The sequence below is a fragment of the Ovis canadensis genome, chromosome 1 (assembly GCF_042477335.2).
Source record: "Ovis canadensis isolate MfBH-ARS-UI-01 breed Bighorn chromosome 1, ARS-UI_OviCan_v2, whole genome shotgun sequence".
NCBI lineage: Eukaryota > Metazoa > Chordata > Mammalia > Artiodactyla > Bovidae > Ovis > Ovis canadensis.
In genome coordinates this window covers 94624324-94644665 of record NC_091245.1, presented here as the reverse complement: position 1 = coordinate 94644665, position 20342 = coordinate 94624324, and the positions used below count along the sequence as shown (strand labels likewise).

General features: G+C 47.6%; 1 protein-coding gene across 5 annotated transcripts in view; it reads left to right on the top strand.

Moving 5' to 3' along the window:
* The window catches only part of IGSF3 (immunoglobulin superfamily member 3), a 131937-nt gene that overhangs the window by 64781 nt on the left and 46814 nt on the right, over positions 1 to 20342 (top strand). For 3 of the 5 annotated variants that reach the window (XM_069601755.1, XM_069601758.1, XM_069601790.1), the window contains exons 3-8: positions 1257 to 1634; positions 4074 to 4484; positions 9435 to 9824; positions 11234 to 11293; positions 14018 to 14419; positions 19802 to 20206. In XM_069601755.1, the coding sequence (XP_069457856.1) occupies positions 1257 to 1634; positions 4074 to 4484; positions 9435 to 9824; positions 11234 to 11293; positions 14018 to 14419; positions 19802 to 20206 (2046 nt within the window). The remainder of the gene's footprint in view (positions 1 to 1256; positions 1635 to 4073; positions 4485 to 9434; positions 9825 to 11233; positions 11294 to 14017; positions 14420 to 19801; positions 20207 to 20342) is intronic. The other 2 variants (XM_069601779.1, XM_069601770.1) reach the window with 1 other exon arrangement.

The following is a 20342-nucleotide window of genomic DNA, read 5'->3' as shown; positions in this document are numbered from 1 at the left end:
TTTGATCAAGCAGCTCTTCTTTAAGGACTAATTAGGGGCTAAGCCCTATGCTAGGGGTGCTACAGATCTTGTCTTATTCAGTCTTTTTGATAACTCTGTGAGGCACACATGATTATCCCCATTTTATGGATGAGGATATAGGCTTCAAGAGGTTAAGTCACTTATCCAAGGTCACAGGTAATAAGTGACAAAGCTAGTCACACATGCTAGTCCCCTCCAAAGCCTTCCTAGAAATCATCTTATGGATGAAGAGATCAAGGTCCAGAAAGGAAAAGCCGCTTGTCCAAGACAGCACCACCAGCTCCAGTTCCTGGCAGAGCTGCAACTAGCCCTTACCTGCCACAGGGTCATGTCCCCTGCCGCCTTCTCAGTGGCTCAGGCAGAGTCAGTTGTGCTGGCGTGGAATGAGAAAGCAAACTCACTATCTCTCTTGTCCCCAAGTTTGCAAGGGGAGACCATGTTAAGAGCGTAGCAAAGGCAGGCAGAGGCCACTTGGAGAAGCAGATCCCAGCCAGGACGTGGGGCAGCCGTTGGTGAACCAGAGCCCAGTTTCCAGGGCAGCCTGGAAACTTCTTTGACTTGGGGTGGCACTGACAGTTGCCCCCATCGGTGGTATGTGGGCATCTGGGCTGCAGGGTTCTGCGTCAGCCCTTCCCATTTCTGTTGATGTGAACAGCAGCCTTTAGGAGCTCAGCTCTACTTCCACGTGTGGAGGCAAGAGGGTGTAAGGAATGTGTCCGTGGTGGCCTGGGAGTAGCTACCTTTGCAAATAAGGGTGTGGAACCAAAGAAAGGACCCAGGACTCCCTCCTTCCAGCTCTCCAATCAAGAAAGGAGCATTTAATTTCAGCCAGATTGCAAGGTGATTGCTTTTGTTCTCCTCTGAATTTGTGCCAAGGATGCAACTTTCCGTGCTCATTTTATTAAAAAACTTTATAAAGAGCACTAATAAGTAGATATAAAACTGCTGCCTAAATGACGGAGAGACTAAATGAAATTCCCAAGGGTCAGCCATTGAATAAATAACAGGACCATGTCCTTGCACGATCACATTCTCATATATGCAAATTAGGGACAGTGCCTTACCATGGAATGTTTTAATTAATATTTATAAATCACAGAGCGCCTCAGAAAGGGCCGCTAAGTTATTTATATTATTATCATGTCACTTGAATAACAAACTCTTTGTAGATTGCTGCCTGCTTTGCATTTTAGTCTGAGAAGTGAGAGAGCCCATTGTGTGTGTCTCCCCCACAGGTGTCGTGTCAGCGCAGCGGCAAGTCAGCATCCAGGAAGGACCCCTGTACCGCACAGAGGGCTCTCACATCACCATCTGGTGCAACGTGAGCGGCTTCCAGGGGCCCTCTGAGCAGAATTTCCAGTGGTCCATTTACATGCCCAAGGCCCCGGAACGCGAGATCCAGATTGTCAGCACCATGGACGACACCTTCTCTTATGCCATCTACACGCAGCGTGTCCGCAGCAGGCAGATCTACGTGGAGAGGGTCCAGGGGAACTTGGCCTTATTACACATCATTGATCTCCAGACCCGGGATGCCGGGGTGTACGAGTGCCACACACCCAGCACTGATGAGCGGTACTTCGGGAGTTACAGCGCCAAGACGACCGTCGTGGGTAAGGAGATAACTGTGTTCATGTGGCTGGTGTTCTACCTGAGTGTCGTAGTGAGTTTGAGCTGTTAAAATAAATTATCATAGACTGGACTGGGTGCTTAGACAACAAGCAGTTACTTCTCACTGTTCTGGAGGCTGGAAGCCTGGATAATCAGGGTGCCAGTGTGGGCAGTTCTGAGGAAGACCCTCATGGGGATTGCTGAGTACTAACTCTCTCTTGTCTCCTTACGTGGCAGAAAGGGAACAAGAGAGCTGTCTGGGGTCCCTTTATAACGGCACTAATCCCTGAATCTTTTTCCCTGGCAGTCTGTGCTTTCAATGCAGGGGATTCAGGTTAGATCCTTGGTTGGGGAACTAAGGATCTAGTTGGGGAACTGCCATATGCCAGGCAATGTGGCCAAAAAAATTTTTTTAAAGGAGCACTAATCCAGTTTATGAGAACTTCATCCTCATGACCTAATCACATCCCAAAGGCCTCATTTCCAGATACCAACACAGTGGGGATTGGGTTTCAACACAGGAATTTGGGGGACAGGGGAGAGCACAAACATTCAGTCCATAACACTAAGTCACTTCTTTTATACTACAGTTTTATTTGACTCTTTAGGGCTTCCCAGGTGGCGCTAGTGGTAAAGAATCTGCCTACCAATGCAGGAGATGCAAGAGACGTAAGTTCAATCCCTGGGTTGAGAAGATTCCCAGGAGTAGGAAATGGCAACCTACTCCAATACTCGTGCCTGGAAAATTCTATTGGCAGAGGAGCCTGGCAGGCTACAGTCCACAGGGCTACAAAGAGTCGTATACAACTGAGCAGCTGAGCACATAACATAGCATTTGACTTTAAAAGAAGAATCCAAAGCTCCCCAGATATTTTAGAGGTCACCAAGTGGCATAGGTGAAGCAAGTTTTGTGTGTTCACTTGTAAATAGAAGGTTGAAGCTGCAACTTAAAGAAGAAGGTCTAATGCAGATGTTAAGAACTTGAGGAGGTTAACTGACCCTCTCTAACTGATGAAAGGGGATATAAAAATATAGGGCAAGGACATTTGTGGTTGATAAGCTGAAGAACTGATGAGGAAGATGAAGCATGTGTCATCTGCAGGAAGAGGCCAAACCTCCAGGAAATGATGGGCCTTTAGATGGCGTCTCTGAGCCACCGGGGGTGCTGCTGTGTCAGGAAGCAAGTGTGGCTGCAGGACTCTGCTCAGACCTGGAGTGGGTCTGTGTGTCCTTTGGTGCCAGAGTAAGGAACTGTGCGCCAGCTCTTTGTGCACCAGCCTCCGTTTACCCCTGTGCTCCCCAGCTGATGGAGGGAGCTGGAGGAGGGAGGGAGATTTCCGTGTGGTTGGCTCTGGGCCACAGTGTTTCCCAGTGTGAAGGGTCAGAAATATCAAGGCCATTCTGTTTTTCTGTCCAAGTCATAACTTCCAGGCTTACTTAAGATAATAGAAACTGGAAATCAAAATTTCCACCCTTCAAATCAGAGAAGAGGATGGTGTTTAGTCTCCAGAGTAAAATGCTGACCAGGTGACCACAGAGGTAATCTTATCGCTTGCCTGACTCATCCCCATTTCATGGCTTCCTTCCAGCCCACGGACACATGTTGACACATGAGTTATATGAAAATTAAACCTACTAAAAAACCGAGGATCCTGCTGTTTCTGTCTACCACAACCCTTTCTTTTTTTAAAAAAAAAGAAGAAATAGCTTTTTAGAGCACTGCATTGCTGACGTGAGTTGGGGGAACATGGGCGTGGAGTGGCTAGAAAGGAGAAAATGAGTAAGTTGTATTGAAAATGTGACGCTCCAACTTCCAGAAACTCCTTTTGTTTGAAGATGAGTCAGTAGCCAAGTTAAAGTTCTGAAAGCAATTTCACCTTGAACAACAAAGTCTTACTTCACTTGACATAAAATTTCTTTGACATGTTATTTTCTGTGAGTTCATTTATTGTGTAAAATGAAATGTAATGTCTACAAACGTACAATTTTTTAATTGAAGTGTAGCTGATTTACAATATTTCAGGTGTACAGCAGAGTGATTCACTTACACACACACACATAAATATATATGTACTTTTTCAAATTGCTTTCTGTTATAGGTTATTATAAGATATTGAATATAGTTCCCTGTGCTATACAGTAAGCCCTTGTTGTTTTCTGTTTTATATATATAGTGTGTCTTTGTTAATCCCAAATTCTCAATTTATCCCTCTGCTCCCAACCCACTTTTTATCCGAGTGTTATTGAAATACCAGACAGGAAGCATAAGTGCCAAATAGTTGCAGTCCAAACCCAGGCAGAAGTCTCGTTCTGTTTCTGTGCTGCCCACGGTCCTCCGTGGCCCCACAGAACTGTGGAAGCCTGGGTGGGTTGGCACTCAGCCCCTCGAGTGTAAGATCTGTGGCCTGCTGACCGTGCTTGGGGCGGTTCCTGTGTTGCAGTGATCCCGGACACCCTGCAGGCCACCTCTGTGCCCCAGACGTTGCACAAAGTGGAGCAGGACCGCCTGGAGCTCACATGTGACACGTCCACGGAGACGCTGCAGCACAGCCACGTGTCAGTGGCCTGGCTCCGGCAGCGGGGCGGCGAGAAGCCGGTGGAGGTCATCGCCCTGAGCCGGAACTTTGTGCTGCAGTCGAGCAACGACTATGCGCAGAGGCAGAGCCTGGGTGAAGTGCGCCTGGACAAGCTGGGGAGCACCACCTTCCGCCTCACCATCTTCCACCTGCAGCCCTTCGACCAGGGCGAGTTCTACTGCGAGGCCACTGAGTGGATCCAGGACCCGGACGGCTCGTGGTACCCCATGACCCGAAAGCGTTCTGAGGGGACCGTGGTCAACGTCCAGCCCACTGGTGAGTCTGTCTGGTGCGAGGTGGTGCAGACTCCTTTGATGACTCTGCAAGTACTCTGGGTCCCTAGGGGCCAGGTATCCCAAGCCCTGACCCTCTCTCCCTGTGCTCTCCCAGCCCCTGAGTCCAGCTGGGCTTCAGATTAGAGCTGACAGCTATTGGTGGCTGCTTCAGCTGGGCTGGGGGCAGGCGTACTGTGGGCACTCAGTCCACGAATTTTGGTTGGAGGGTATGGTTGTGCCGGCATGGAGATGCAGGAAGTGCCCAAGGGTCCTTGCATTGCCGCTCACCTCTAATGAGGGGCTGCCATTGTTCTGACAATCAGAGGAGTGGTTTGTGGGAGATGAGCTGGAGTGCCTGAAGTACAGGCTGTGGGGGGGACTTCTCTTCAGGACCTGTCTCTTGACTCTCCTGCCCCATTTGCTCCAGTTAAATGGTGGTGGTCTTGGTCTCTGCATAGCTCTCTTGCCACTTGTTCTGTCATTCTGGGGCTGTGCTTCTGACTTACCTAATAGCACAGATGCCCAGGCTTGCGCAGTACAAATTTCTGAGTCAGGCTTCCGGGTTGGGACCTGGGAAGCTGAGTTTTCAGTATACTTCCAGTGTAGACAGTCTGCGCTTTGTCAAGCACAGCTCTAGAGCCAACAGGGCAGAAGCGATTCTCTGGCTGCCTGATGGATGTTAGAACTTTACAAGGAGGGTTAGGCTCCTGGACTGGGAGCACTTTATCTGTTCTGTAGGATCCAGAGTATTTAGCAGCTTCTGAAACTTCTGGTACTAAGAAATCCACAGAAGGTGCTTTATTTCATATTTATCCCTTCCCTTCCTGGCTGGTTTTAAGAGCAGCTTCAGAAGTCTGGGCCACATTTTGAGTCTTAATGCTTTTAAATTAGGTTGCATCAGTTAATCTTCTTTATTTTAATCTTGCCAATTTGGAATCAGGATTTTTTTTTTTTTTTTTTTGGAATTTGCTCAGCAAATGTATCCAGACTAAGCAAAGGGAAAACCAGGTGAAAAAAAACAAAAAGTCGATGATTTCACTCCGTGTCCTAGTGATGTTCTGGTTCAGTGATTGTGGCCCCAGTGTTGCCCTTCTCTTACTTCATTTCAGTCACATTTAGTAAGTCTCTGCAGCACTGCAGGTGGGGTGGTAGGCCTCGGGGACTCAGAGCTGAAGAACTCTTGGTCCCTGCCTTAGGGAACTGCAGGTATGAAAGCCAGGGGCTGAGTGGAGGGCAGTGAGTGTGATGATGGTGTGGTGGATGGGGTGCCCTGGGGACACAGTGAATATAATTCTTCTGACAACAGTGTTTTCCCTGGATGGGGTCGTTAAAGCAGAGTCAGGAAAACCAACACATTTGGTGACTTTGAGTTGAGGCTTGAAGCTTGAGCAGGCATCAGGAGGAGAAGCATAAAGGTACAGAATTATTTGTCATGTTTGGCAAGCACAGAGAAATCAAGGGTAGGCAGATGCTGAGTTCCAGATATGAGTGGTGAGAGATAAGAGATAGGAGATAGGAAAGATGGCCTGAAGCCCCATCTGCTGTAATGTGAGCTTGGCTTTGACTCTCTGGTCCAAGCATCTCTCAAGCTGTTCTCCTTGGACTCGTAGGAGCCCCATAGAGGTGCCTGAGCAGTCGCTTTGTGGGTGGACGTGTGTGTGTGTGTGTGTGTGTGTGTGTGTTGGTGTGCTTGCGTAGATGCCATGGTGGGAGGTGCTGAAGGAAGGCATGTGAGGCCTACAGTGTCCCCTCCTTGCCTCAACCAAATGTTTTCTGTATCAGGCAATAAAAGACTTTGTATGTGGAGAGGAAGACCCCCCCTCTCCTCTGCCCAAGCAGAGTCTGAAAACCACTGCTGTAGACACTTGGAGGAGGGAATAGAGATTTGTAAACACATCAGTGGCACAATCAGACTGGGTTTGAGAAAGGGAAAACCATGGAGGCCACCTAGGGTTGACCTGACAGGTTGGATCAGAAGTCAGGAGACCAGGGAGGGAAGGGCTGATGAGGCCGCAGCTGGGTCAGTGGCGCTGACCTGGGAAGGGAGCAGTGGGTGCCAGGGGCAGACAGGATGGAGCGTACTAGGGAAGGAGGAACGCAACTGTTGGGAGCCCTGAGGCTGGGGCTCAGGGTGATGCCTTGAACTGTGATAAGGAGGGATGAGGTAATGTGCCGAGTCAGACTTGAAGGCCTCTGCTTCCCCTTGGTGGCAGCACTGGTTAGCTTTTCTTTTGTTCTTGTCAGTTTTGGTCAAGGAGGCCATCCTGCAAGCAGACTCTCATGGAGATGCTCTGTGTGTGAAGCAGCCAGCATGTCATCAGACATGGAGCTCAGTTGGAGCTTGAACTTGGGACTGATGAGGCCCCAGGAGAAGCCCGTGGGATGAAATTGGGAAAGGACCCAGGAGAACTGTGGCAGTGAGAGGCGGTCAAGGAAGCAAGTCCCAGTGACAGAGAAACAGAGTGGTCAGGCCAGTTGGCAAGAAGCAGGAAGGAAAGTGGTATGGACACAAAGTAGGAGAGCTGGTCCAGAGGCTAGAACCTAAGCCTTCGGCTGTGATGGGTTGAGGGGCGGGGGTGTCACTGGAGATATTTGCTCAGTCAGTGAAGTGTGGGAGAAGGTCAGAAGCAAAATTTCAGTGAGCTGAGGAGGGAGAGGGGATTGGAAAAAGCATAAATCAGAGGTTTAATTGACTAGGGAAGATCAAGGGCAAATTGCTGGGCAGAAAGGAGGAATCTCATCTTAACCTGGCAATGTGAAGGCTTCACCATGTCAGGAGGGGGAATTCCCATGAGATCAGAAGACTCTAAGGAAGACTGCCACTGTTGCAACCAGCCTCACTCTGAGGAAGTGGGAAGTCTGAGGTCTGGGGGGCCTGTTTGTAAGTCTTTGGTGGCATTTATTTGGAAGGGGTGATTTTTTTTGTTTGTTTGTTTAAATCACTGACGTTGAGTTATAAGTTACTGCAGTGTGGTTGACCAGAAAGCTAGTGTCTGGCAGCTGACATGGGTTCAGTCCCATGTGGGTGGGTGTGTCTAGACAGAGGCTGGCAGAGTGAAACCCACATCTCTCAGGTTGGTCTTTTGGGAGGGGAAGCGGAGGCAACAGGTGTCATTTTGGAAGTGAGACCCTAGAGTCATTGGGTCTAGTTCACTTTGTCAGCAAGTTTGGGTAATAAAAGGAAGAGGCTGATTCACTGGAGAAGATAGGTATTTGGGGCAAGACACTGGCTCCGGTGGGAAGGGAGGAGATGAAGAGCCTGAGGAATGGGTGGGTACAAAACGAGGAGGGTAATGTGGAAGCAAGCACTCTTGTGATTCCTGTGTTTTTAGGGAAACGGGATTCTCATCTGCTTGAATAGTGCATGGAATAGGGGATAAGAGCAAGGCAAGGTGGGATTTCCCCAGTAGTCCAGTGGTTAAGATTGTGCTTCCCACACAGGGGGCGAGGGTTTCATCCCTGGTCATGGTAACTAACAGAGAAGGCGACGGCAGCCCACTCCAGTCCTCTTGCCTGGAGAATCCCATGGACGGAGGAGCCTGGTGGGCTGCAGTCCATGGGGTCACTAGGAGTCGGACACGACTGAGCAACTTCCCTTTCACTTTTCACTTTCATGCATTGGAGAAGGAAATGGCACCCCACTCCAGTGTTCTTGCCTGGAGAATCCCAGGGACGGGGGAGCCTGCTGCGCTGCCGTCTCTGGGGTCGCACAGAGTCAGACACGACTGAAGCGACTTAGCAGCAGCAGCAGCAGCAGCATGGTAACTAGGATCCCACGTGCGACAGAGGGTGGCCAAAGAAAAAAAGAACAAGGCAAAGGCGCTAATAATAGACGTAAAGACTTGGGAATGCCAGTGTAAGGAAGACAGTTGAGATTGGAGCTTATGATTCTACAAGGAATTCAAACATCCCTGTGATGAGATTCTCCCTTCCGTGTTCTCTTTAGAGGAACAGAGCTGGAACTGGGAAGAGAAGGACTTGGGCAGTGGTTGAAGCTACAGCCTCCCCTACCCAAGGCTCTGTGACTCTGTTTCCAGAAGCTTCTCCAGCCCTTCACTCCTTTGTCCCCTGCCACCAGTGCCCATGAGACACGATAATTGTCTCATGGCATTGACAGACACACCATTACATGGTGTGCGGGACAGTTAGTGGCAGTGAGCCCTTCTTTGATCATTGCCCTGCCCCCTCCCCTCATTCCTGATTAAGCTTCTGGTTCTTTGAAGGGTGCTTGGGTTCATTGACTGTTTTAGAGGTCATGTGGCTGTCAGCGGAAGTAGGTACTTGCCCCCTCCATCTTTCTAGAGATTTGATCCGAAGGATGATGGTCTAGTGAAAAGACATTAGTTTTCACTTTTCCTATGCAATTTTGTTAGGGGTTTTTATTTCCAGTATTCATATGAGGGTGGGAGACATTTTTCTCTATATATATAAATAGACTGAGAAAAATAGACATTTTTTTTCTCTCTCCAGATAGATAGACTGAGAGAAAGAATATTTATTAAGATTGGGGTCAGCACCTGGGGTAATTTTGTCTCACAAGTCTAGCAGGGTAATGTCTATAATATCTACTGAAAATATTTGTACTCCTGATGCTTTGATGGAGTTCTGGGCATATAGATCAAGGTTGGACCTTTGTAATCTGCCATGCAAGTAAAATTAGGAGTGATATTGCTTGCTGATCTCTGGGAGTGAAATCTAAGGCATTATAAGCTGCAGACAGAGCTTCGTCATCTTGATTGGGATTAACAAGACCCTTAAACTTTCTGGGTCTGGCTACCTTTGAGTTTCCTCTGAGATATTTGAGAGTTTTCTCTTAAGACAGGTATGGCAGTGCCTTCCCAGTAGTCAGCTTGTTGAGAAGGTGGCGACGGTGGGAATTTGCTGATGCAGCTTGGAGCGCTGGGGCCCTTGGTCACCCAGAATGCCTCCACTTTGTTATTTGTTTTCTCAGACAAAGAGTTCACCGTTCGGCTGGAGACGGAGAAGCGGCTGTACACGGTGGGAGAGCCGATGGAGTTCAGATGCATCCTGGAGGCACAGAACATTCCTGACCGTTACTTCGCTGTCTCCTGGGCCTTCAACAGCTCACTCATCGCCAGCATGGGGCCCAACGCCGTGCCAGTCCTCAACAGTGAATTCGCCCATCGGGAGGCCAGGGGCGAGCTCCAAGTGGTCAAGGAGAGCGACAGTGTCTTCGTGCTGAAGATCTACCACCTCCGCCAGGAGGACAGCGGCAAATACAACTGTCGTGTGACGGAGAGGGAGAAAACAGTGACCGGGGAATTCATCGACAAGGAGAGCAAGCGTCCCAAGAACATACCCATCATTGTCCTCCCCATCAGTAAGTATAGGGAGGGACCGCTTTCTTCCCCTCCTCCCACTGGTCTGGTCCTAGAGCTAGCATCATCAGGGAAGTTCGGGGAGAAGAGAAGAGCTGTGGGGAGGGCAGGGCAGGTTCCAGCAGCTGGCAGAGAAAACCCCCCTCCTTTCTCCAGCTCGCCTGCCCACACTTAGCACCCTGCCACCTTGCCCCTCTAGTAGGCAGAGCATCAGGTGTGTGTTTGCAGGCTGGCGAGGGGCCTGGCAGATCCGAATGCTATCAGCTCTGTAAAAATGCCAACAGTGCCAGCTCAGTTTGGAGACCAACCAGGACTCCAGCACAGCTGTTCACTCCCATGTGGGAATTAAATCCCAGAAGAAATGGGTGGGTGCCTGTCTTGAAACCTCACTTAAGAGGGTTGGTCTTTTATGGGAGGATTTTAAATCCTGAAGAGCATTATTAGGAAAGATTTGCTTTCTGGGTTTGAGGGTGTAGGGATTGGCATTTCCCTAATTGTCTCTTCCCTTCTGGAAGTGGGCTTTTAAAAGTCAGTGGATGGGACCTCTCACATCATCCTGGAGCAGAGGCTTTTAAAGCTTTAGATCATTTCCAGGGTTGCTTAGGTGGGCTCCCTGCCTGCTTGTAGCTGGCATTGTCTGGGTGGGTATCGGTCAGGACTGCGGGATTAGGGGACTGCCTGTGTTTGCTTATCTTGGGTTTAATCATTCATAGTATCAGCATGTCCTTATTAATATCTCATTTCTCTCATAGTTTTATTTTTAGTAAAAAGAGAAACCTTAGAATGCTCTGATTTTAAACAAGATGGTGAAGTTTTTAAACTAACCTTTAACCTTTTTCTCCACTGCTCAAACTGTTCTTTCTCTTAGGCCTGTAATGATTCCCTTAATATTTTTATTTACACTTTGACATTTTTAATACAGTTTAAAGTGTGAAGAAAAACACAGACAACAGGGGTCTTGCCGCTGTTTTTTTTCCTTTTCTCACCAACAGGATGGCTTTCTTTTGTGCTTATTATTTTTTTTTTTAATTGCTCTCTGACACACATCTCATTGTCTTGAAGTTCTTTTCTTTCTTATTTCCCCCTGCAATGCTTAGCATGGTGCTTTGCATAGGGTAGATGCTTGCTGAATATTTGTAGAATGGAATTTGTTGAACTGGATGCCCCTTCTTTACTATTTTCCTGTCGGTCTGTGCTTGCCTTAACCACGGACTCTCTACTTTTAAATCTGCTTGCCTTAACCACGGACTCTCTACTTTTAAATCTGCGACTAATTCCTCATTGTTCTCTAAGGATCCAGTGAAGGACAGCCACACTGTGTCCTTGCTCTGTTTTTTGTACTAAGCGATTTCCCCTGTCCCCTTCCAAGAACTTGTTTGATGATCTGTGGCCTGCTATATTGCTTTTCCAGCAGATAACTGGGTAGTTAGAGTTCCCCAGCACCACCAGATCCTGCCCCAAGGCCACGTGGGTAAGTCTCAAAGAACACAGTGAATCACATCGGTAATGGTGATAGTAAAGACCTGGATTTTAATGGCGCTTTATCTCCCAAGAGCCCAAACTGCTTCTGCGCATCTCATCTCCTCCTCCACTCCCAGCCCTCCAATCCAATAGTATTCTGTCCATCCTCTGAATGAAGAGACCAGAGCATCATACTGGGAAGTGGCTAAGCCGGTTCCGTTTAGTGGTCAAGCTTGCATTGCGTTAGAAATATCTGCTTCTAACTCCAGATCGACTGCTCTGCGCTTAGCCTGTGCTCCACCATCAGTCTCCTGATTTGGAATTTCGCTGTGACCATGCACTTAGATTCTCATTAGTTCTGTCCTGGTTTTCATTTAATCCAGAGAGTTTTAAATTGCTGGCTGCCTTTTTCTCAAGCTTGGAAACACTTGTAAATAGTCTTAATGGGCAGTTAGCTTTGTGTCTGTATTTGCTTTTGCCTGGGCTGCAGAATGTTTTTTTTTTTTTTTCCCCTTGTAGTTTCACATCTAACTGCTTGGTTTTTTCAGGCTTGCTCAAATAGCAGATTCCCAAACAGCAGCCATCGTAACAAATGAGCCAGGGCTTATAGAAGAGCCCATTAGGGTGATAGTAGTGGGTGGGAGTGATGCCTTGTAAGTCATTCTGCTTAAGGCAAGAGGAGACTTTGTTTTTCCATTGATGCCAAAGTTGCCCTTCTTTAATTTCTCGCTTTGAATTGATAGCACTGGAAGTGAGTCATTAATGAGTCTTTAATCTAAAGAGGAATATTGTTACTATTAACAATGATGAAAAATAATTATCTGATCTGATACTCTCAGTGTCATGACCTTTAGAAGTAGGACTATTAGTACTTCCATTTTGCACAGGAGAAGTGAAAGCTTGTGTAGATTAAGTAAGAGCCCCAAGACTGCAGGGTTAGGGGGCAGTAGACTGGGGCCTGGAACCTGGTCTGTCTGCCTCCAAATCCTAGATTTTAGACATGAGTGCTGTAGAGGTAGCTACTTAGGAGATCTATCATCACCATGAATCATCTTGGTGTGGCTCCTGGGAAAATTCCTATTCCCCACTCTGTCTATTTTTCACGTGAAACAAGCTTATCCAGAATGGGTGGCCGACACGTTCACTATAGCAAGAGCTCCATGCCCGGGCTCAGTGCTTATCTTTGCCTCTTTCTGCCTGTGGGGAAAACACAGGGCTAAGACTGACTCCAAATGCATGGTCATGGATATGCCTTTCCCCTCAGTAATTGGGTGTGCCCCTTGATCTGGGATTAGATTGATTGACTGATTCAAAATTGTATATGTTTTATGTGGATGATGCCCAGAAAATTGGAGCCAGATTAATCTGGTGCTTTCTGTTTTTTTATGCCTTGCTTTTTGATCTCTATAGATAATTATACAAAATAATATATGCATAATCAAGATAGATTAAAATACCCAAGGTCTTTATGAAAAACAAATAGTTAATGGGAATAGTAAAATTAATTATCATGATGACCAGTTTTTGAAAACCTATGTATTAGGTGATTTATAGACATTGGCTTATTTACTTTATAATCTTTAAAAAATTCACAATATAAATAACACTCTCCCCACCTAGCCCATTGAAGAAGGCATGTAGAGCTTAAATAATTCCATTGGAGGAGGTCAGATAGCTAAGTGAGTAGCACAGGAATAAAGGGAGTAGAATCCTTATCCTGGAGTTTAACTGGCAGAAAGTCAGGGTCGAGAGCAGCAGAACCCCTGGGCGAGGTGGATGGCCACGGGAAGGCGAGCCACTGCCTTCGGTCTGTTCCTCTTTGTTGATGAAAGCCTGAAAAGTTGCTCGCCACTCGCTCTGTGAAATGAGGCCATTGCCGCTGCATTGTTGCTCACAGCCAAGGAAGAAAGCATGTGCTGTCCTCCAAATACTTCCTGGCACTTTTTTTCCTACTTCCTGATATTGCTCTGAAAGACTCAAATGGCATATATGACTGCTCAGCTTTCATTTGACTGCTGTAGCCCTAAATGATGGGAAGATGAGGTGAAGTAGAATTTTCAAGCTATTTAACTCACTGAAAATCCAAGTCAAAAATTCTTAACCCTGCTGAACACATTCTAGCCATCCATCAGACTCTGAGAGGGGATTGGTTCCAAGACCACCCCAAATCTGAGAATGCTCAAGTCCCTTATACAAGGTGGCTTTTTGGATTTACATATAACCTACACTCATCATCTCTAGACTATTTATACCTAATACAATGTAAATGCTATGTAAAGCTGCCAATTTGCCAAAATTCAAGTTTTGTTTTTTGGAACTTTCTGGATTTTTTTTTTTTTAATCTTTTCTATCCACCGTTGGTTGAATCCATTTATGTGGAACCTATGGATATGGAGGGCTGACTGTACCTGATAAATTGTTTTATGCCCTAAGGGTAATGTTTGATGACATATTTCTTAGGTTCTGATTCAGTTTCAGGTCTTAGGCCCTCAATGTCCCACATGTTATCTTTGTACCCAGCAAAGGCCCTCCTAGGTTATCAGGTCTAAAATCCTAGGCAGCAAAGCCCAGAGCCAGCCAGGGCTCGTGGCAGCAAGCATCAGAGGGCTTGCATCCTCCCAGGTCCCCTGTACCTGAATAGAGTGACATTCGTACCCCTTCTCCTGTGACGTCTGTGGGGAGGGCACAGTGGAGCCCAGAAAGCCCCAGCGTGGCACTCTCTCCCTCTCCCCAGAGAGCAGCATCTTTGTGGATGTGGCCAGCAACGCCAGCGTCATCCTGGAGGGCGACAGTCTGCACCTTACCTGCAACATCCGGACGACGGGCCGGCCACCCAGCCGCTTCTCCGTCATCTGGCAGCTGGTGGACCGGCAGAACCGCCGTAGCAACATCATGTGGCTGGACCGAGACGGCACTGTGGAGCCCGGCACATCCTACTGGGAGCGCAGCAGCTTTGGGGGCGTCCAGATGGAGCAGGTCCAGCCCAACTCGTTCAGCCTGAGCATCTTCAACACCAGGAAGGAAGACGAGGGCCAGTACGAATGCCACGTGACCGAATGGGTGCGGGCCGTGGACAACGAGTGGCAGATCGTGGGGGAGCGCCGGGCCAGCACTCTTGTCTCCATCACCGCTCTCGGTAAGTAAGCTCTGCTGTCTTTTGGTGGGACCGTTGTGGGAGATGCTCCCGTATCAAGACACTTATGAGAAAAAGTCACTCAGTCGTGTCTGACTCTTTGCCACCCCGTAGACTACAGCCTGCCAGGCTCCTCTGTCCATGGGATACTGGAATGGGTTGCCGTTTCCTTCTCCAGGGGATCTTCTCAGCCCAGGGATCGAACCTGGGTCTCCTGCACTGGTGGACTCTTTATCATCTGACCCACCAGGGAAGCACATGGGAAATGTACAGCACCTTCCAAAGGTTTTGATTGAAGAAAGCATTGATGAAGTATGGATGGGGTTCAGGGAACCAACAGTGGTTCAGCATGGTGGGCCCAGGGGATGGGTGACAACCGGGCATTGTTACTACTCCTGGGTCTGGGTGGTAGGAATGAAGTTGTAAGCATTCTGGCCTGGGTGGTCCCAGATAGAGGAGCAAAGACCACTGCTAAAACTAACCTAGAAGAATGGAAGCAGGGGCTCAGCCCTCCTGGCAGTTTAGAGCCTGGCAGAGAAGGGTAGGACAAAACCTTTCACCATTTATTTACCATTTACTACCCTTCCTGGCTGAGTGTAAATAAAGTTTAATTGTCCCTTAGAATCCTCACCTAGCCTATAAGTAAACACTGTCATTTTACAAGGAGACTCCTTAGAGGGGATAACTCATTTGCCCAGGGCTATAGCTTTTAAATGACAAACCCACAGTCTTGAACCCAGGAAGCCAGCAATCTGCCTTAAAATTTTTTTCAAAGCCTATGTTTTTATCTTTTCCTCCATACAGTTCTTCCTAAAGAAAGCCATTTCCTGATTAGCACGAAATTAAGATACCTTGATACCCTGGCTAAAACAGGGTATATTAGATTTCCTTTTCATGGGGTAGTTAAAGAGGCTTCCATTAACATTTATCTGCCTAATGGAATCTGAATATTACATTTTACAAGACCAGTCAGCTACTTTGCTGGGAAGGTACCTTGTCATGTTAGGTGTTCCTGTTTGCCAAGAGACTGTGACATCAGTTGTCCTCAGCGATTTCGCATCCCACCCCTGGACCATGCTCACCTTCCTCGTTGGGAGGGCTGCTGCTGTTTCTGGGCACACCCCACTGGAAGGGGCAGCCCCAAGTGGTTTTGCCCTCACCAAAGCCCTGTGTCACCACCCGCCCCAGATCAGAACTACTTTTCCTTTCCAAAGCTTAATCCCAAAGACTGACCTGCTTTCTGCACTCACCATGCAGCTCAGATTTCTGTGTCTGGAAACCTCATCTAGTGGTTGAGTTTCCTGTTCAGCTCAATCCCTGAACCTCTGCTCAGCATCCTCTGTGGACATATGGGAAAGGAACCTATGAGGAGAGTCCTGGGTGTCCAACAGGGGGCGTCTCTCCTTCCTGTGAGCCTAGGAATGTCTTGAGGGGTGGTTAGAGGTAGAAGGAATTTTATAGCATCAGGTTGTCCTCTGAATTTTTTTTAAACCGTGTGTATATGGTTTTTGTTTTTTTACCTTTTGGCTTCTCTGGGTCTTTGTTGGGGCACAGGCTTAGCTGCACCATGGCATGTGGGATGTTAGTTCCCTGACCAGGGATCAAACCCAGTCTTCTGCATTAGAAGGCTGATTCTCAACCACTGGACCACCAGTGATGTCCCTGTCCTCTGAAATGTTTTCATATTCATCGTATATCTGTGGTTCCCACAGCCAGGACTTACCAAGGGATTCTGACCTAACTCTGCCAAAAGATTTCATTCCGTACCTTGTCTTTTACCAATGGAGTTTAAAATACTTTCCTTTAAGTCTTTTTTTAAAAAAAACGAACTATATATGTAATAATAAGTATTACAATGTATTACTATATATGTAACAAAATGCAGTAATACTGTAATAGTACCTTGGAAGGTACTATTCCAAGTATTTTACATATACTAACTCATTCAGTCTTCACAAAGACCCGTTTTACAGGTGGGGAAATAGAGGCAGAAGATTAAGTAACTCGTTCAACATCACACAAGTAGAAAGTGTCGAAGTTGGGCATCTGGCTCCAGGGTCTGTGCCTTTAACCTAACTACTGCCTTATGCTTCCCAGGAGTAAAGCCACCTAATAAGTCCCTGGAATCGGTGATATACATGTTTGTAGTCTGACTGCCTTTTACTGGCAGCTTGATACTGGGCAATTTATATACACTCTCTGGGCCTCCTCTGTTTCCTCTCTGTAAGAAAAGAGTGCTAAGCCCACCTGTCCTGCAAGGTTGTTTTGAGGATTCAGTGAAGTGACGTGAAAGTGAAGCAGTTGGCACCATGCCTGGCACATGATCAGTTCAGTCGCTCAGTCGTGTCCAACTCTTTGCGACCCCATGAACCGCAGCATGCCAGGCCTCCCTGTCCATCACCAACTCCCAGAGTCTACCCAAACCTATGTCCATTGAGTTGGTGATGCCATCCAGCGATCTTATCCTCTGTCATCCCCTTCTCCTCCTGCCCCCAATCTCTCCAGCATCAGAGTCTTTTCCAATGAGTCAACTCTTCACATCAGGTGGCCAGAGTATTAGAGTTTCAGCTTCAACATCAGTCCTTCCAGTGAACACCTAGGACTGATCTCCTTTAGGATGGACTGGTTGGATCTCCTTGCAGTCCAAACAACTCTCAAGAGTCTTCTCCAACACCACAGTTCAAAAGCATCAATTCTTCGGCACTCAGCTTTCTTCACAGTCCAACTCTCACATCCATACATCACCACTGGAAAAACCATAGCCTTGACTAGACGGACCTTTGTTGGCAAAGTAATGTCTCTGCTTTTAAATATGCTAGGTTGGTCATAACTTTTCTTCCAAGGAGTAACTGTATTTTAATTTCATGGCTGCAGTCACCATCTGCAGTGATTTTGGAGCCCAGAAAAATAAAATCAGCCACTGTTTCTACTGTTTCCCCATCTATTTCCCATGAAGTGATGGGACCAGATGCCATGATCTTAGTTTTCTGAATGTTGAACTTTAAGCCAACTTCTTCACTCTCCTCCTTCACTTTCATCAAGAGGCTTTTTAGCTCCTCTTCACTTTCTGCCATAAGGGTGGTATCATCTGCATATCTGAGGTGATTGATATTTCTCCCGGCAATCTTGATTCCAGCTTGTGCTTCTTCCAGTCCAGCGTTTCTCATGATGTACTCTGCATATAAGTTAAATAAGCAAGGTGACCCTATACAGCCTTGACATACTCCTTTTCCTATTTGGAACCAGTCTGTTGTTCCATGTCCAGTTCTAACTGTTGCTTCCTGACCTGCAGACAGGTTTCTTAAGAGGCAGGTCAGGTGGTCTGGGGTTCCCATCTCTTTCAGAATTTTCCACAGTTGATTGTGATCCACACAGTCAAAGGCTTTGGCATAGTCAATAAAGCAGAGGTAGATGTTTTTCTGGAACTCTCTTGCTTTTTCCATGATCCAGTGGATGTTGGCAATTTGATCTCTGGTTCCTCTGCCTTTTCTAAATCCAGCTTGAACATCTGGAAGTTCACGGTTCACGTATTGCTGAAGCCTGGCTTGGAGAATTTTCAGCATTACTTTACTAGCGTGTGAGATGAGTGCAATTGTGCGGTAGTTTGAGCATTCTTTGGCATTGCCTTTCTTTGGGATTGGGATGAAAACTGACCTTTTCCAGTCCTGTGGCCACTGCTGAGTTTTCCAAATTTGCTGGCATATTGAGTGCAGCACTTTCACAGCATCATCTTTCAGGATCTGAAAGAGCTCCACTGGAATTCCATCACCTCCACTAGCTTTGTTTATAGTGATGCTTCCTAAGGCCCACTTGACTTCACATTCCAGAATGTCTGGCTTTAGGTGAGTGATCACACCATCATGATTATGTTGGTCATGAAGATCTTTTTTGTACAGTTCTTCCGTGTATCTTGCCACCTCTTCTTAATATCTTCTGCTTCTGCTAGGTCCATACCATTTCTGTCCTTTATCAAGCCCATCTTTGCATGAAATGCTCCCTTGGTATCTCTAATTTTCTTGAAGATATCTCTAGTCTTTCCCATTCTGTTGTTTTCCTCTGTTTCTTTGCATTGATCGCTGAGGAAGGCTTTCTTATCTCTTCTTGCTATTCTTTGGAACTCTGCATTGAGATGCTTATATCTTTCCTTTTCTCCTTTGCTTTTTGCTTCTCTTCTTTTCACAGCTGTTTGTAAGGCCTCCCCAGACAGCCATTTGGCTTTTTTGCATTTCTTTTCCATGGGGATGGTCTCGATCCCCGTCTCCTGCACAGTGTTAGATAGGGCACACAGATAGTGCTCAGGAAATTCTGGCTGCTCAGTTGTAGGATCGTAACCAATGTGTTAATGGTCCATCATACTGTCAGGGCTGACGGGACTCTAATCACCCGTCCTGAGGAGTCAGTATTTGGGGTTAGGGATGCTGGAATATGGAGAGACTCAGCCTAGCACACCTGCAGGGCCCCGCTTTGCCCAAGGTCCCCCGTTCTGAAGATTGGTCCTTCCTGCTGTGGGTCCTTTGCTGCCTCTTTTCCCTGGATTCCATGAGGAGATGGAGGTCAGACTGGGGAGCCAGCCCGAGCTGCCCTGCCCAGGGAGCAAGGGCACCTGCCCTGCCTGCCTCCCGCTTCTCCATCAGAAGCGCGCTGATGGGCCGGGCCTGAAGGCAGTCGGCACTGGGCTTCATTCTCCTGTTTCATCGTGGAATCCAAGCTGTCTAGGGATGGTCCCGCCTCCATGCACTCAGTCTCTGCTGTTCAGGGGTGGGGTGGGCATCAACGCGACAGAAATCCAACTGAACGTTTCATTGGGAAGGGTTTGCTAGTGCTGCTTAAGGATAATCACCGCCAGCCTCTTTCTGTGAGGTCCTGTGAATTGTTGGGTTTGTGTGTCAGCACGCTAGCAGAAGTAATACTGGCCTGAGCATCAAAAGAGCCCCGTGTTCTTTACATTTGTTTCTCTTGCTGTCTCGCATACAGGGTCATTGTTACCATCTTTATAAATTCCATATATATGCCTTAATATACTGTATTAGTGTTTTTCTTTCTGACTTACTTCCCTCTGTATAATAGGCTCCAGTTTCATCCACCTCATTAGAAGTGATTCAAATGCATTCTTTTTTATAGCTGAGTAATATTTCATCGTGTATATATAGCACAACTTTCTTATCCATTCGTCCGCCGATGGACATCTAGGGTAAAAACCACTACAATATTATAAAGTATATAGCCTCCAATTAAAAAAAAAAAACAAAACAGCCCCGTGTGTGAGCCTTTGTTCTGTTAGCTTTTGCCAGGAGCTGTCACTGCGTCCCACTGCCCTGAGGAAGCCAAGTGTCTGTCTCCATGCAGATGGATGTGTCTATCTTCCTCTCTCTGCTCTCTCTCCAGAAACGGGCTTCTCAGTCACTGCCGTCTCCCGCACACCGGGGGTAACCTACAACGAGTCCTTCGACCTGCAGTGCATCATCAAACCCCATTATCTCTCCCGGGTCCCTGTGTCAGTGACGTGGTGGTTCCAGCCGGTGGGCACCAACGAGTTCCACGATCTGGTGACCTTCACCCGGGATGGAGGAGTCCAGTGGGGGGACAGATCTTCCAGCTTCCGGACCCGGACGGCCATCGAGAAGGCAGAATCCAGCAACAACGTCCGGCTGAGCATTAGCCGAGCCAGCGACACGGAGGCGGGCAAGTACCAGTGTGTGGCGGAGCTGTGGCGGAGGAACTACAACAACAGCTGGATGCGGCTGGCCGAGAGGACCTCCAACCTGCTAGAGATCCGGGTGCTGCAGCCAGGTGAGGGTCCCGGGGGGGGGGTCCCACGTGCCTCTTCCAGCTGTTGAGATGCAGGGAGGCAGGACGAGTCGAGTGCTGAGCCCTTGGACGGGCTGCTTTTATTTCCCCGCTTTCTAGTTTGAGAAATTTCACGTGT